At 46.1% G+C, this 18,498-nt stretch overlaps 1 protein-coding gene across 4 annotated transcripts in view; it reads left to right on the forward strand.

Moving 5' to 3' along the window:
• PITPNC1 (phosphatidylinositol transfer protein, cytoplasmic 1) overlaps nucleotides 1-18,498 on the forward strand; it is a 278,500-nt gene that overhangs the window by 171,898 nt on the left and 88,104 nt on the right. For all 4 annotated transcript variants that reach the window (XM_021066041.1, NM_001143722.1, XM_021066040.1 and 1 more), the window contains 1 exon segment: nucleotides 8,884-8,955. In XM_021066041.1, the coding sequence (XP_020921700.1) occupies nucleotides 8,884-8,955 (72 nt within the window).

Below are 18,498 nucleotides of genomic sequence, written 5' to 3' on the forward strand. Positions count from 1 at the left end.
TCCCCATCACTTCCAAGAGATACAAGTACACGTATTTAATGTTCAACAGAGAACATTACTTTTCTGCACGTTCGGTTTTTGGTGCTAGAGGTTTCAGGTACATGATGATCACTTTGCAATAAAAGGTTCATTCCAGTGGATGCCATTGTGTTTGGAAGGCAAATTAAAGATGCTCAGATACTGAGGACAAAAGAAGTTGGTCCTGGCAGGGAGCAGATGAGAGCAGCACTAGTGAGACTCTTCTGGCTTCAGAGGACCGAAGCTAGAAAATCAAGGAGGAGATGACGGGAGATCATTTGCTTCTTTCTCTGATTTCTCCATGATACCAGCACTATTTTTAGGGGGCTGGGGCAAAATAAACCTTGGATTTAATGAAGTGAATATTTGTTATGATTCTCCTGGCCAAGCTGCTTTTTTAGTCAACAAGAGAGAACGATTTTTCATGAGAAAGAAGTTTCCAGATCTTGAATGGGCCCAGGGGAGGGGCCGAAGTGACTCATGATGTCCGTCCCCCACCCCCGGCTCCCTGGCTCCCTGGGATGACATGTTTCATGGCGCCTCTCCCTGCTTCACACTACTCTGGAGTCACTGCCCCAACCCCTGCCTGTAAGCAGGCTCATCTCATGGGACCCCTGGGGCTCCCAAATGCTGGTTTTTTTGATGCGATTTCTTTCTTTCTCTTTTTCTCTTGGCCACATCCAAGTCATGTAGAAGTTCCAGGACCAGGGACTGAACCTGTATCACAGCAGCAACCTGAACCACAGCAGTGACAATGCCGGATCCTTAAACTGCTGAGCCACCAGGAAGTTCCTTGATACTGTTTTTTGAACACCTCTGAGCCTTGGGGGATATTTGTTTGTTTTTGCTTGTTTTATTTTGTTTTGTTTGCTTTGCTTTTTAGGGCCGCATCTACGGCATAAGGAAATTCCCAGGGTAGGGGTAAAACTGGAGCTGCAGCTACTGGCCTACACCACAGCCACTGCAATGCGGGATCTGAGCTGAGTCTTCGACCTACACCACAGCTCACAGCAACACTGGATCCTTAACTCACTGAGCGAGGCCAGGGATTGAACCCATATCCTCATGGATACTAGTTGGGTTCGTAACATGTTGAGCCACAATGGGCACTCCCAGCCTTGGGGGTTTTTTTGTTTTTGTTTTTTTTTAAATAAGGCTGAGTGAACTAGTGGGCATAAAGCCTTTAGATCTAGGAAAGAAGAAAATTCATAGAGATTCTGGTAGTATTCTTGCTTCCCCATGTGAAGTTGGTAGAGGGTGAAGGAAATCTGAGAAGAAGTAAAGGGAGAGGGCCCTTGTGCAGAACGAGGAGCTGCCAGGTCTTTAGGGAGGAGGACAGTAAGAGGAAGGACCTGGAAGATGTGACAGCATGTCCTCAAAACACAGCAGCTCTGGGGGCAGAGCAAGGCCAGAGGAACTCAGGCCTGCTCCCTGACTTGGCCACCCTCCATGTCGTGGGAAGGACCAATCAGGTGTTCTCCTGTTGCCGCCACTTCTGCAAACCCACAGCCTCCCAGAGCATCCTTGCATATACACAGTGGAGGGCCCCCCTCTACAGACCTCAGCTCTGTCCCCTCCACATATTGTCTGTGAGAGTTCACCGGAAGGGGAACACAAAGAGGGCCAACATCTCTTGAGTATCCATTCAGCCAGACATTGTCTGGCCTTGGACACCTATTATATCACTTAATCCTCACCCACAGCTATGAGGTTGGTACTGTGTCCATTTTATAGATGAGAAAACTGGAGCTCAGAGTGATTAAGGAATTTGCCCAGAGTCTCAGTTTTTGTGAAAAGAAGTTGGAGGTTGAACTAAAGTCTCTTTCATTCCAAAACCTGTATTGTTTACTGCATAACCATACTTGCTCCCTGTGGGCTAGGTGCACGCTGCTGCATCTGGACGCTAGTTAGTACCATCCTGGGCAATAAGCAGTGGCCATTGACAATGCAGATGACCTCACAGGTGGACCAACTAAGAAGAGTACAAATTCCCCATCCCATTTCCCCAGGTATGATCAAACTTCAAAGCGAGTGATTCTTTACTCAGATAAGAGTCACATGGATGATTTGGAAGGAAAGCAGTGGTTGGATCCTTGAGGTTGGGTGTTATATTGGCTTTCTATTGCTGTATAATAAATTTCCCACAAATGTAGTGACTTAAGACCACACACATTTATTTTCTCAGAGTTTCCACTGTGGCTCAGCTTAAATGGATTTTTGGTTCCGTCTCTTTTTGCTGAAATCAAGGTCTCAGCCACTGTTCTAATCTCATCTGAGGCTCAAGGTCATCTTCCAAGCTCACTGGTTGTTGACATGATTCAGTTCTTTATGGTTGTAGGACTGAAGCCCAGTTTCTAGTTCTCTGGCCTCTAGGAGTTGCTCTAGGCTTCTCGGAGCCTCCCTCAGGTTCTAGCCATGTGGGCTTCTCAGGATATGGCAGCTTACTTTCTCAAAACCAAGCTGCTGCTGCTGCTTAAAAAAAGTAGTATACCATGTAACATAATCTGGTTGCCTTGGTAATCTAATCAGAAGAGGAAGGATCCCGTCACATTCACAGGTCTTGTCCACACTTAAGGGGGGTGGGGGAGGATTGATTATACAAGGTGTGCCTACCAGGGGCTGGGAATCTTGGGAACCATCTTAGAATTCTGTCTACTGGTGGTGTTTCAGTCTTCCGTTTAGTTGTGGGCTAAAGGGGACTAAAGCATTCAGTGTTCCCAGATGACACGGACAGCATAGGAGTCTTCTGAATCCCTTAGAAATCTTCCACTTTTTATTAAGTTTTATTAAAGCGTAGTAGATTTACAAGAGTGTGAAAATTTCTGCTGTACAACGAAGCGACTCAGTTATACATGTACTCAGATCCATTCTCTTTCAGATTCTTTTCCCTCATAAATTATCACAGAATATTGGGTAGAGTTCCCTGTGCTACACAGCAGATCCCCATTGGCCAATCATTCCATATCATTCAGTGTGCATATGCCAACCCCAAACCTCCAGTCCTTCCCCCGCATCAACCTGTTCCCTTTGGGAACCATGAGTTTGCCAGTGGGTAACACTCCCAATGTCTCTCTTCTTGCATCACATGACAGTTTGTTTGCATCAGGATTCCCAACTTCTTTTCTGCTCCCACACTTCTTTTTTTTTTTTTTTTTTTTTTTTTTTGTCTTTTTGTTGTTGCTATCTCTTGGGCCGCTCCCGCGGCATATGGAGGTTCCCAGGCTAGGGGTCCAATCGGAGCTGTAGCCACCGGCCTACGCCAGAGCCACAGCAACACAGGATCCGAGCCGCGTCTGCAACCTACACCACAGCTCACGGCAACACCGGATCGTTAACCCACTGAGCAAGGGCAGGGACCGAACCCGCGACCTCATGGTTCCTAGTCGGATTCGTTAACCACTGCGCCACGACGGGAACTCCTGCTCCCACACTTCTGACAGGTCCCTCAATGATATGGAATCCCCTCACCCAAGGAAGTGGGTCAGAATCTTCAGAGGATAGCACATATTTTGAGAAGGTCCAGGGTTGGAAAAGGGGGGGTGCTCCCTCCACCTCCCTCTGGATATTGGAGAATGACTGGGTTAGGTGGTATCACCCCAGCTGGAGCAAAGCCCTTTGTCACAGAGCGCAGATGTGAGCAAACTGAAACTAAAGGAGCTAGTCCAATGCCTGAATAACTCGAGGGAGAGGGACTCACACCGTTCCCAATGGCAGTGGGGTATTGGGGTGGGGGGGATCCTCCTGTTGGGATGGTGTTGGAGCTTATCCTGTTGCTGAGCCAGACTCCACTGTGATGACGGGAAAGGACCTAAGTGCTGTGACAAAGGTGTGAACAGAATGGTGCCTGCACAAACAGGATAATCATTCTAAAGTGGTATTTGAGATGTCAGTGGGTGAGATTTAGGACGGGAATGTCAGGCTGAGAGAACTGTGGGTAAAAAAACTGTGGCAGCCGGCAGTGTGCCAGGGAATGGGAAGTGATCTTCTGTGACTGGCCCATGGGATGAATACAGGGCAAAGCCAGAAAGATTAGGGTCACATACAGAAGACTCCGGGCTTTCCCCTTAAGGAGAGAAGCTGAGTCAGAAGGACTTGGGAGTTCATTGGATGTGACGGGTGAGTGTAGTGGGTTGAACGCTGTCCTCTCTCAAAGTTCATATCCAGTGGAACCGCAAATGTGACCGTTTTTGGAAATAGGACCTTTCACATGTAATTAGTTCAGGACCTTGAGATGGGAGATGAAGTCACACTAGATTGAAGGTGGGCTTCCACCCAATAACTGAGGTCTTATAAGAAAAGTAGAGGACACAGGGACATATGGAGGGAAGAAGGAGATGTGGAGACAGAGGCAGAGATTGGAGCTGCAGCCACAAACCGAGGAATACCTGGGACCACCAGAAGCTGGAAGAGGCGAGGAAGCATGGAGCACGACATTGCCAGCATCTTGATTTCAGACGTAAGGCCTCCCGGGACTGTGAAAGGATAAATTGCTCTTGTCGTAAGCCACCACATTTATGGTAATTTTATGACAGCCCCGGGAAACTCATACAGTGCAGAACATTCGAATTTCGTGTGGGCCTTTCAAGTTTGGTGTGCCTAGAGGACCCTTGTTGAGAATGGCCTGTGGGCAGTTGGACATGTGAGAATAGTTGAGATGAGCGATGTCCATTTGAAAGGATTCATAAAAAAGGGTCGCAGGAGAGTTCCCTGTGAACTAGCAGTTCGGGATTCAGTCTTGTCACTGCTGGGACTCAGGTCACTGGTGTGACACGGACTGGATCCCAGACCCTGGAACTTTTGCATGCCGAGGGCTCAGCTGGAAGTAAAAGGGGGCGGGGGTCATGGAAAAGTCAGAAGCAGATGAAATCATTTGGAGCAAGAGAGTTTGGGGGAGGGCAGAACCTAAGGGACCACTTCCATTGAAGGGGTGGAGGAGGGACGAGAAGGCTGGACTGGAACCACCGTCATAGAAGGAATCGCTTAGTCATGGAGACCAGTGTCGGGAGCCCTGCAGGCTGTGGTGAAGAAGCGAGGCTGGCTTGAGGATTCTCTGATCATCATTCATTTCCATACCATATTGCACTGGTTCAGCAGAGGTAGGAGGTGGAAAAGTAGAGCCAGCAAGCCTTGACTATTCTTTTAATAGAGTTTGATTGTGAAGACGAGGAGGAATGGGATTGGTGGTAGATCGAGGAAGAAACGTAATGGGGGGAACCTGATGCTTATTTGATTTTTAAGAATATGACACTTTTTAAAATATTTTTAGGCTGTAGGAAGGAAGCAGGGAGAAAATGCAAATAATCAAGGAAACAAGTTTCCAAAGAAGAGATTTGGACATATTTTTAACTGTGCACCCACTCTGTGCCAGGCACTGTGCTGGGTTTACCTGAATGATCTCACTGAGCTTCTCAACACGCCCACAGACTAGAGAAGGATTGTCCCCATTCTATAAACGAGGACCCTGGGAATGGGGAAAGAATTTGCCCACGTCAGTACATCTCGGGTCTGTTGACTCTGATGTCTTAATTCTGATCATGATAGTATTCTTCCTTTGGGATAAAGAAGGCAGTGTCTTTCTTTGATTCACAAAAGAAGCAGCATAGGGGAATAAGCAGAAGATTTGCGACAGCAGAGGAGAGGGAAGTTGTAGGTGTTTCCGTCCCCTGGTGTGTGTCCTTGGTAAACTATGAATCAAAATCATCAACTGCGAGGGAGGAAGAGTGACGGCGACCAAGGGGTCTTGAGGAGGGCAGGGGTTTAAGATAACCTCGGTGGTGAGATACTGTAGAAAGCCAGCCAGGGAGAAAGGAAAAAAGCCTTCCTTAACCGTTCAGACTTGATTCCGGTCAGAGGGCTGGATTTTTAGGGAAGCCAACCTGCTTGGGCTACGCAGAAGTTTACCTCCAGATAAAGATTTGGGCCACGAAGGTGTTAGTGACAGCGTTAAGAATGCCCCGAGCCAGAGATACTTCTGACATTAACAGGAGGCGACACACACCCCAGGGCTCTGAGAACCAGCTGTCGGATATCCCAAAGGGGATTAGTAGCCCCAAAGCACTGCTGAAGAAGACAGCGCTGACCAGCCTGGAGCTGGCCTGTCTGACCCGGGTCCTTCCGTTACTACGCCAAAACCAGGTGCTCTGGCAGGGTTGCCATTCTGATATGAAAACCACCCAAGTCCTTGACTCAAAAAATAACAACATCTGCTAATTTGCATAGGATGTTTGCATCTTGTATTTGGGTTTAATAACCAACTGCTACCATTCTTCTGTTTGACCTTAGTTAAGTGGTTTAGAGATGCAAGCGATAAAAACTCCTTTCAGGGTTCCACTCAAATGCACCCAGACGCAGCTCCCCACCCTGGATGGCTCTGTTCTCTGGCCACCTGCTACTCTGCACTCATTGGGTGGAGCCACATGACTTATGGGTTAAAAAGGACATATCGGTTCGCCTGAAAGCTTGTTATTTTTAAAAGGGTCTCTGCAGGTGCATGTCCTCAAGTTCACGTGTCAGGTGAGAGCTCTGCCGTGGGGCTCGGCACCGTTGTGTCTCGCTTCATGGTGCACGGCCCCTCCTTGGAACTCTCTGGGTCTGGGTGTGAGGGCAGCAGTCGTGCGGTGAGGGGTTGGGAAGGTGTTAATGAGGGATCACAGGGCTTCCTTCTCCATAAAGGCAATTACTGGGATTGATTGTTTCTGTGTTTCCTTAGTCACGGTTCAGCTTGCTTGTTTCACTCGGATTAAGATAGATGAACCCCGAATGCACACAGGCATGTGATGTCAAGAGAATTATGAATGGCACTTCGAAGGCCTCTGCCTTCTCACACAGATGCCACGGGGCGGGGGTGGGAAGGGGTCTCAGCTGGGCAGAAAGGGGATCACAGTCACTGTGGGATGACCACATAAGGTGAGGCTGCGTGTTACAGACCTCAGGATTTTAGATAGTGCGTTCTGTCTCTTTCCTCCCCGTGCACGGTGTAGTGAGGTGGTTTTCCAACCTAAGTCTGCATCAGCCTTCCCAGAGGGCTTGTTAAACACAGATGCCTGGGCCCATCCCCAGAACTTCCATTTCAGATTCACTGGGTCTGGGCTTGGCCCCAAGAATCTGCCTTGAAGTTTAAGGGTGCTACTGCTCCAGGTTCAGAGATCCCACACTAGGAACCAGTGAGGCAGTCATCAAGAGCATGGACGCTGAGGAGTTCCCGTCATGGCGCAGTGGTTAACGAATCCGACGAGGAACCATGAGGTTGCGGGTTCGATCCCTGCCCTTGCTCAGTGGGTTAAGGATCCGGCGTTGCCGTGAGCTGTGGTGTAGGTTGCAGACGCGGCTTGGATCCCGAGTTGCTGTGGTTCTGGCATAGGCCTGCAGCTACAGCTCCGATTAGACCCCTAGCCTGGGAACCTCCATGTGCCGCAGGAGCGGCCCTAGAAAAGGCAAAAAGACAAGCAAAAAAAGAGCATGGACACTGAGACCAGGCCACCAGACTTTGAATCACAACTCTACTCTTTACTAGCTTTGTGATCATGGGCCATTTGCTTAAGCTCTCTGAGCCTACATTTCCTTATCTTAAAAGCAGGAATGATGATAATAGTTCCTCCTTCATAGGATGAGGACAAGGAATAGATGAATTGGAACTTGGATGCACATAGAGCAGTGCCAGCTATAGAATATGTGCTCTATATGTGTTGGATAAATAAAGCAGCCACCCTCTTCAGACTGTGAGCGTGTCAGCCTGAGGCTCATTCCTCCAGCCCCCGTGGTTCCCAGTGGGGTTGCTGCATCATTTTAGCCAGTCATCTTCAATCCCACCTCTGCTGGTCAAGAAAGCTAATGCCCAGCTCAGTGCCAGCAGGAGGGAGTCTACATCAGCATCCAGCAGAATCCTCTTCTCATGCTACCCTAGCCCTTAAAGTCTACTGAATACATAGAATGGGCTCAAGGAGGCTGGGATGCCGGGGTGGCGCATTTGGGGTTTTTCTCCCCTAAGCCAGCAAAAAGAGAGGCTGTCTTTTATGTCAAGTTCAGCTGTAGCTTCAGATTGATTTCCTGCCATTTATTAAATATTTGCTTTTTTAAAAAAAAAAAAGTTTGGTTTTTTTTTTTTTTTTTTTTTTGGCCATGCCCATGGCATGTAGAAGTTCCTGGGTCATGAATCGAACCTGTACCACAGCAGTGACAACACTGGATCCTGAACCCACCACACCACAAGGGAACTCCTATTCAATGTTTGCTTGATGCCCGGTTCCTGATATGTTTTTCTCACATGATTTTATTTAACCCTCACAATGTCACTGTTAGGTAATCAGTATTATATCTGTTTCAATACTTCTAGGGTTCAGACGAGTTCAATGACTTGTCCAAAGTCACATGGCTATCAAGTGACACTCTCCAAGCTAAAAGCCAGGACTGTCTGACTTTAATAATTTATCATCTCTAAGCTCCACTCTACCACCTCTCGCTTTATATGGATATTTGTATAATGGTTAAAGGCTGGTTCCCAGGTAACCAGTAGCGACCCCCAAAGCAAAGCACCTGGAATTCGGAACTGGAATTGTCTCTGTTTTGGGGGTTGCTTCTCTAAACCTGTGGTGGGACTCACAGAACATATTCCTTTTGGAAATGTCCTCTTTAGCACCTGGCCTTATTTGTGAGTTATCCTCTCGGGCCTGACTCCTGGATGGAAGGTGTTCGTGTTGACGAAGACGGCTTTCCTTGCATTTGGATGGGGACCTAGTATCGTCGCATTTCTGATTGTGGACAGTGCCCACCATCAGATGGTCGAGAGAGCATCTAGAGGCTAAAGTGAAGATGTGCAAAGAGAAAAAAATAATGATATGCTGATGAAGCCTCTCTTTTTTCCCATAGTGTTCCTTTCTGCCAAAATTCTCCATTCACATAGAGACCAAGTACGAGGACAACAAAGGAAGCAACGACAGCGTGAGTAGCCCCCGCCCCAGCCCCTACTGTCCTCCCCCTTCCTTGTGGACTCTGGAAGTCACAGTACTTTTCACAGCTCCTTGTGTGGCCAGGGCCAGCAGCACAGTCTGTGCCTGGGACCTCAGAGAAGTTCTGGCTTTTCTTCTCATTTGTATGTACGTTCCATGCGCCCCCATGCAGAAATCTCTGTCACCTGGAGGGATTGTCATCAGGTGTCTGGAGGGATGACGGGGACCGTGGATTTCCAGAATTCGGTTTCTGATTGTTGGAGTGAATGTGCATCTTCTCAACGACTGTTGACATTTGCTTAGAAAAATGAATGCGCTGAATGTGTGCACACTCACACATACACCTGTTTTCTGGGCTATGCATGTATTCACATACGTACGCAAACCCCGCCTTAGAAATCAGTGTACCCCTCCTGCGGCATTTACCTCCTGAGGCATTCTGACTCTTACTAAATTTCAGCCAAGTTCTTTATTTATTAGTATTGCTTAAAATCCACTTCTGACCTGGTTTTTACTTCAGCCTTGGGAGTGAATGATTTGACCTGCAAGAACCTCATCCTGGAGTTCCTGCTGTGGCTCAGCAGTAATGAACCTGACTAGTACCCGAGAGGACCTGGGTTTGATCCCTGGCCTCGCTCAGTAGGTGAAAAGATCCAGCACTGCCATGAGCTGCAGCATAGGTTGCAGACACAGCTCAGATCTGGCATTGCTGTGGCTGCGGCATAGACTGGCAGCTGCAGCTCGGATACGACCCCTAGCCTGGGAACTTCCATATGCTGTGGGTGCGGCCCTAAAAAGCAAAAAAAAGAATAAAATAAAAAAGTAAAATGCAGTCTCATTTCTCAAATTTTAGGTACTCAAGGTTTAGCTGTGAGGGAAACCAACACATTAAATGCCTAAAAACATAAGCGCGTTAATAGGCAGCCCTTCCTTGGTGTGAAGAGGCACCACTGGTCAACCCTTGGGATGGAAAGAGCTCGAGGAGTGACATTCAGTAATGACCCATCTCTTTCTGTGGCTTGTGCCCAGTCACTTCAGCTTCTTTAATGAGGAAACCAAGAGTTTATCTGGGGTCGACAAACTACTTTTTTTTTGTAAATGAAATTCTTTTGGAACACAGCTCCGTTCTTTGGAACACTCATCTGTGGTTACCAAAGCTGCTTTCGTGCTACACCAGCAGAGTGGAGTACTTGCAACAGAGCCCATGTGGTTCACAGAACCTAGAATATCCACTACCTGGCCCTTTATAGAAAAAAAAAGTTTGCCAACCCCTGGTTAGAGAGACTCACATCAGAATAGCAAAGGGAGTGTGTATGTGTATGTGACTGGGTCAGTTTGCTGTGCAGCAGAAATTGGCACAACACTGTAAATCAGCTATACTTCAATAATAATAATAAAACAATCCGCGAGTTCCCATGATGGCTCAGCAATAATGAACCCATCTAGTACCCATGAGGATGCAGGTTTGATCCCTGGCCTCTCTCAGTGGGTTAAGGATCCGGCATTGTCATGAGCTGCTGTGTAGGCTGCAGATGTGGCTCAGATCGGGCGTGGCTGTGGCAGTGGCAGGCCAGCAGCTGCAGCTCCACCTGGACCCCTAGCTTGGAAACTTCCATATGCCTAGGGTGCCACCCTAAAAAAAGCAAAAAAAAGGTTTTTTAATTAATTAATTTTTTAAAAATCCAACAACAGAAAAACAGAATAGCACCCACCAGATCTCCAAATTTGACCACCCCGCTGAATGCCTTCTCCAGAGTTCCTGGAACTTTCCAGAGGAGAGGAGAAGGCAACAGCAGGGTGCTCTTCCCTCAGTGAATGCAGGACCGCCTGTGGTTAGCGTCCCCTGGCAGTTGGTGATCTCAACGGAAATATTTATCCTCACCTTGTCAGACGTCATCAAGGCCTCATTGCCTAGAATAGTATTGCACAGTGTAACTTGAAGCTTTGTAAGGTAATGGCTTTTTTTCTGATTGGAAAATTAACATACAGTTCTTAAAATGTGGAAAATTCAAAAAAAGAAGGAAAAACAAGTAGTAATCCCATACTTCAGAGATGACTGCTGTTAGCATTTTAGTTCACCCTGAAAGGTATTAAAGACTTCACTTTTTAACCAATTTCCCTGAAATTGAATCATACAACTTGCTGTTTTTAACATGTCATGAAGTATCTTGCCCAGTAATTTTTAATGGCTGCACTTCATTCCCTACTTAAATATACTTAAACAATTGCCAGCCACTGGATACTGAGGTGGGCTTGACCATTTTGATGTAGCTGTGGACCATCAGGAAAAGGGTGATAGAAATTAAACCTGCCTGGAGTTTCCCTTGTGGCTCAGCGGAAACAAACCTGACTAGTATCCAGGAGGACGCGGATTCGATCCCTGGCCCCATTCAGTGGGTTAAGAATCCATTGTTTTCATAAGCTGTGGTGTAGGTCACAGGAGCGGCTCAGATCTAGTATTGTGGCTGTGGTGTAGGCCGGCAGCTATAGCTCTGATTCGACACCTAGCCTGGGCACCTCCATATGCTGCACCTGCGGCCCGAAAGAAAGGGAGGAAGGAAGGGAGGGAGGGAGGAAAAGAAAGAGAAAGAAAGAGAGAGAGAGAGAAGGTGGGAGGCAGGGAGGGAGGGAAGGAAGGAAGGAATTAGGTGTGCCTGAATTTCTTTTCCTGGAATAATCCAAAGAATATGGAGAGGGGAGTTCCCTGGTGGTGCAGTGGGTTAAGGGTCTAGTGTTGTCAATGCTGTCGGTCTCTGTTGTGGTGAGGGTTCAATCCCTGGCCCCAGAAGCTCTATGCCACTGGTGTGGCCAAAAAGAAAAGGAAAGAGAAAAATATGGAGGGGCAAGGGAAGTTAAAACATCTTTTAGGAGTTCCTGTCATGGCTTAGTGGTTAACGAATCCGACTAGGAACCATGAGGTTGCGGGTTTGATCCCTGGCCTTGCTCAGTGGGTTAAGGATCTGGCATTGCTGTGAGCTGTGGTGTAAGTCGCAGACATGGCTCAGATCCTGCATTGCTGTGGCTCTGGCGTAGGCCTGCAGCTACAGCTCCGATTCGACCCTTCACCTGGGAACCTCCATATGCCATGGCAGTGGCCCAAGAAATGGCAAAAAAAAAAAAAAGACCGGAAAAAACAAACAAACAAACATCTTTTAGTCTTTCTAGACAAATTCCCTTGCTTTCTCTTTTTCTCTATGGCTCTGTCCTCTGTCTTCTTGAATAGTTAAAACTCGCTCTGTTTGTAGAGCTCTGGAATGAATATGTGGCCTCACAATGATCTTTATAAGTTAATAAGACCTGCATCATCTTCTGGTTCATCCTCTGCTCGGTTCTGATCTTAAAAAACATAATTACATGGTTATCCTTTATTGTCTGGTATCCCTGTTTGGCAGGTGCTAACGTCTTTTTACCACTGTCCTAGGAATTTACCTTTGTCACTGCTCTCTGAGGAATTAAAAATGCCAGGTTAGCCCTGCCAAAGCCAGCATCCTGTATCCACACCAAAGGCCAGTCTCTCTGAGACTTGGGCCTGCAAGAGAAGCGCTAAAGCCCAGGGCCCTTGAGTGCAGTCTTTGTCAACACAATCTGCTTCCTCTGGGAGAGGTGCCAGCCGTTGTACCCTGTGTTGCCTCCTCCTCCCCAAAGTGCTGGCTCTGAGATTGCCCTTCAGGCCACCTCCTTATCTCTCTGCATGGCACCCAACTTGCCCAAGTCCAAGAACACCGAAGAGGCCCTAAATGTTTTTGCCCAGCCTCTGCCTGGCTTTGATCCATAGCTCCCCAGGTCTTGCTTCTGAGCTATTGGACCAGACGGGCCGGCCCCAGCTTGATTAGACGTCTTCTTTGCCAGTTTGCCTTCCTCTAATCTGCATATTCAGCAGCAGCTGTTGGTCACCCAGCTGGTTCAAGCCTGGTTCCTGGAGGCAGAAAAGGAAGACGTCATTGGTTTTCATTCATACTTGTTAATGTTTCAAGACCAGAACATGAGAAATTTATATTTATATTTATATAATAATACTTTATTAAAAGATAGTTTTGGCGTTCCCTGGTGGCACAGCGGGTTAAGGATCCAGCGTTGTCACTGCTGTGGCTCGGGTCACTGCTGTGGCATGGGTTCAATCCCTGGCCTGGGAACATCCACATGCCATGGGCATGGCCCCCCCAAAATTTAAGTAAAATAATAATAATAATAATAAGATTTAAAAAAAAAACCCAAACCTTTGTCCAGGGGTTCAAAACTAGAGCCTTAAGCAGATGGCATGCTCTTTTTCTGTCCAGGGATGAGTTTAGAGTTTTGAGTGGGAGGCAGAATTTCTAAAGAAAGCAGTGCTGTAGTGCATGTTTCTTTCGTCTCACAACTTTGCCAAATTATTCAATAAACTCAGGTCATTTCTTTGCATTTTCTGGGTATATAGTCTTATCATTCAGCTACCATCCTTCATTCTGCTATCTGCACCCCGTTTCCTTCCCTACCTGTCAAAACTGTAATGAAATGGATATGATAAGAAGTAATAATTAAATTGGAAGATGCTAGTGATAATCATATTGATTACTGATTGCAAAGAGTACATATTGTTATCCTGTTATCAATTACCACGTTGAGCCATCTTTTTCCATGACCCAATATCAGTGTAAAAAAATGAAAATTGGAATATCTAGATTGAAATATCTTCTCCTTCTTGTTAAATTTAAACTAGTATATATATGGTTGTGAAAACCCGTACATTGTGATTCCATTAACCAGGACACAATGGGGAAGTTGTCTTAAATTGAGGCCCATTTATTTTCTGCACATACTGATGAGAATTATTTAGGCCTTAATTAGTGCCGGGGAGAACGGCACCATGCCAAGATAAGGCTCAGTTGTTTGTCCAAGGCCATAAATCTAGATCTGGGAGAGTCAGTGTTTATCATTCAAGTGACAGCTGCTGCCAGGTTACTGTCGTTCGCTGTGGTTAATGGGGGGCGGGCAGCCTTGCCTTCACTTCCTCTTCCAAACAAAGCAGGTACCACTTAAAGCAGTGGTTCTCAGCCTTGGCTGCCTGTTGGACTCATCTGAGAAGCTTGAACAATGGCTCCTGCCTGGGTTCCACCCCCTGGGATTCTGATTTAATTGGTCATGGGTGCAGACTGACCTAGGACAGTTCCTACTCCATCCTTTGAGGAACACAGAATTCCCCACTTGGAGGTATATAGACTTTTATTTTGATTCTACCCTCTAGTTAAGCCTGCTATGTTCTCTTTGGGGGCAGTAGGATATACCATCCCCACCCCGTTTGAGAAGCTAGACCCATGGTTCTCAAACATGGCTGCATATTAAAGTCAACTGGGAAGCTTTAGGCTCACTGATGCCACCGTCCCACCCCCTGGGGTTCTGATTTCATTTGTTGGGATGGAGGTGCAGGCATTGGGACCTGTGCAGCTCCTCCAGGGGAATCTAAGAGACATCAAGGCTGAGAGTTATAGATTTAAAGGAAATATTCAGTACAATTTAAAACCAGTGGTGAACACTTAGGAAATCAGGTTCTCCAAATTTCTTTACTTCCTCATACTCCTGGAAACAACAGTTTACAAAAAGCACATTTATAACCACCACCACCCTCACAAACACAGTAAATAGCCTGAGGGCACCATATTCTCATTAGCCATTATTCCTCAGCAACAAAACTTCTCTGATCTCATGGAAAGAATGTCCAGTTTAGTTCCTGGAAGCGTGAGGCTCTGTCCTTCACAGAGCTCTCCTTGGAAATTGCCTAGAAGAAGTATTTGGAATTTATTAATTTACTTAGTTCTTAGTTCAGCTGTGTCGTAATGAAAAAAATACAAAGCTGTTCTTTGTGAAACGAAAAGATCCATATTGAAGCCCCAGTTCTATGACATAAGCAATGAAGTCTTAGTTTCTTTATCAAGAAAACAGAGTAAATAATGTTTGCATCACCGCATGGAGGATTTATACAGGTTAAGTTACCTGGAAGCACTTCATCAACTGTAAAGTGATGTACAAATATTAGATACTGCTTCACTTATGGTCCTCCCTGGGGACTAGCTCTGTAACTGATGATTGCTAATGAGACTCTGCTTTTGACTGAATTGTCAATAAACTATTTCTTGTCCACAAATTCTGAGCACCTACTCTGTGCCAGGCATTGTAAGAGGTAATGAGGATACAGCAATAGATAGGCAAGGTCTCTATCACTCATGCAAGGGGGGAAATGCATAAAAAGCTAGTACAGAAAGGACTCCAGCTGTTGTAAGTGCTAGGAGGGCAATAAATAGGATGGTGGGAGAGCTCAGCGAGAAGCCACATGGTCAGGAAGTACCTCCCAGGAGAGGTGACAAGTCCATGTGAGGGGACCTGAGGCTGGAAGACGTGAACCATCTGAAGGGTTGTCCAGATAAGGGGGCTGTTGTAAGCTGAGTTGTGTTCCCCCAAAATTTCTACTTTGGAGTCCCTGAGAATATCACTGTGTTTAAAGACAAGGTCTTTAAAGAGGTGATTAAGTTAAAAAGGAGGCCATTAGGGTGGGCCCGAATCCAGTCTGACTGGTGTCCTTCAAAGGAGAGGAAACTTTAGGTACATTAAACTAGGACCGTGCAAACACAGAGGAAAAACCATACGAGGATGACCATGTGAGGACACAGCAGAAGGCTGGTCATAGGCAGGCCAAGGAGAGAGGTCTCAGAGGAGATCAGACCTGGAGTTCCCATCATGGCACAGCGGAAACGAATCTGACTAGTGACCATAAGGATGCAGGTTCGATCCCTGGCCTCGCTCAGTGTGTTGGGGACCCAGCATTGCTGTGAGCTATGGTGTAGATCAAAGATGTGGCTCGGATCCCGCATTGCTGTGGCTGTGGCTATGGCATAGGCCAGCAGCTGTAGCTCCAATTTGACCCCTTGCCTAGAAAACTCCATATACCCCGGGTATGTCCCTAAAAACCTTAAAAAAAAAAAAAAAAAAGGAAACCAAACCTGCCAACACCTTGATTTTGGACTTCCAGCCTCTAGAACTGTGAGAAAAGAACTTGTGATGTTTAAGCCACCCAATCTACAGTATTTCGTTATGGCAGCCCTCGTACTTTAACATAGGGACAGTAAGGTCAAAGACCCCAGCCCTGATGCAGCCCGGCATAATCCAGGAACTGTCAGAAAGCCAGCAGCCAGAGTGTTAGGAATGAGAACAAACTGGTAGGAAATGAAATCAAGAAAGTAGCAGAAGCCAGATCGTGTAAGAGCTATAGGGCCATGGGAAAGAGGTCGGATTTTAGTGCAGTGGGAAGTTATGCAAGGATTTTTAAGAAGGGAGAGACATGATATTTATGGGGTTTTTAATACACTTTTTAATTTGGAATCATCTTAAATTCACACTAAATTTGCAAAGATAGTGCAGAAAGTTCTCATATATCCTTTACCCAGCTTCCCCTAAATGTTAACATCTTATATAATAACCATGATACATTTTTCAGAACTGTAGACTTGATTCCGATTTCATCAGTTTTCCCACTAATGTCTATTTTGTGTTCCAGAACCTGGTTTAAGATGCCACATTACATTGGGTGATTTGTGCTTTAAGATGTTTGCTCTGGCCATTCCATGGAGAATGGTGGGAGGTTCACTCCCTGCAAGAACAGAAGCAGAGATTCCAGTTGGCAGCAGTTGTAAGAATCCAGACCAAAGATGGTAGAGGCTTGGACTAGAGAGATGGTGGTGGATAAAGAGAGGAGGGATCAGTATATTTGGGAAACAGACCGACTTTCTTTGGGGATTGATGCGTTAGATGGGGGCGAGGTAAAGATGACCTCTGGATTTCTTGCTTTGACCTGAGTGGGTGGTGGTGCCATTGTCATGGCGGGTGAACAGAGGCAGAGAAGCAGGAAGGCAAAAGCTCCTTTTGGGACACAGTTTGAGGTACCAATGAGACTTCCAAGTGGAAATGGTAGGGAAGGAGCTGGATATATGGATGTAGAGTTCAGTGAGAGGTATAGGTCATGATTCAGAGATGGAAATAAGTGAGATTATCGAGGCAGAGGAGTGACAGAAAAAAGAAAGTTCTGGTTGCTCCAGGATGAAGAGTGCCCTGGTCCTAAGGACTTTGCCATGGCTCTCAGGTCCAGGTTCTAATTATTCTCTTGTCTCCTCGGTGAAGACCCATTTTCTTTTTTCCTTCCTTCCTTCCTTCCTTGCCTGTTTAAGGCCAGCATATGGAGGTTCCCAGGCTAGAGGTCAAATCGGAGCTACAGCTGCCAGCCTATACCACAGTCGCAGCAACGCGAGATCCGAGCCATGTCCGTCCTACACCACAGCTCACTGCAGCGCTGCATCCTTAACCCACTGAGTGAGGCCAGGGATCAAACCTGCATCCTCATGGATACTAGTCAGGTTTGTTTCCACTGAGCCACAACAGGAACTCCCTGAAGACCCATTTTCAATCATTGCTTGGTTTTAGGGAATTAGATGACCTCATTTAGTTAGCTACATAGGTCTACCTGAGAAATCTAGTTTCTCCCCCTGGGTGGGTGCCTTTTTTGGATGAATTGAGTAGACATTTCAATATTTTCACTTGGTGCAGCTTGCATTGCCTTGAAGAGGTGTCCAAAAGGGTTTTCCTTCTGACCTCAAAGAGTTCCCATTGGACGTTACCAGCCAACAATGTGGGAGTTTTCTCATCTAAGAAGAGCTCTATTTCCTGGGAATTTGTCACTCTAGTCATCATGAAGTTTGTTTCATTGGTAGTATTAGTATTTGTGTTTTGAACATCAAGAGGGCAAGATGGATGGGTTAGGGCAACATAATCTATTTACACATTTCAAAATGTACTAAAGTTAATTTATAAAGCAGAGGTGCCAGTGAGAACTGTAGAATCCATATTTAAAAGTCTCTCAAGCTGATTATCCTCTCCTTAAATGGCTTCTAATTGAGGATTATAGAAAGAAAAAAAAGCATTTACTTTATTTTTAGACATGATGTCTGATGTCTTTAATTCGAATGAGTCCATTTTTAACCTTAGGTTATTATAACCAGCCACCTACAAAATCTGCAGTTTTCTCTAATAAGTCATTGGTACATGCTAAAAAGAAGTTTGTACAAAACACCCCCATTTGCAGTTTCGAAAGATTATTATCCACTTTGGTCCATGAAGTAAAAGGTCAGTGTCCTGTGTCTGTGTCTAATAGTGTCATTTTGAGGACAGTGGAAAACAGATCATATTTGATTCCTTAAGATGTTGCATTTGTGATCTGGGAGCTGGATTTTTTTTTTTTTTTAAAGGGCAAAAGGAGTGTCTATCCAACATGAGAACTAGCTTTCTAATTGGGGATGGTCACGATGCAGGTTATCTCTGCTTTGGGGAAGCTAAAGCTTCTTGCTAGAAATCATTAGTAATAGATAGAGCTGAAAGTAGTATTTGCTTTCTGTCTAGGCCTAGTTCGCTGGTGCTGAGATAAATCTAAACAAGGCCTGACTATGCTGACCTGTAAGGACTAAGGGCTAGGAAGACAGTTAACCAAACAGGTCAAAAGCAGCATGATCAAAGGGAC

Source organism: Sus scrofa, chromosome 12, assembly GCF_000003025.6.
Source record: "Sus scrofa isolate TJ Tabasco breed Duroc chromosome 12, Sscrofa11.1, whole genome shotgun sequence".
Classification (NCBI taxonomy): domain Eukaryota; kingdom Metazoa; phylum Chordata; class Mammalia; order Artiodactyla; family Suidae; genus Sus; species Sus scrofa.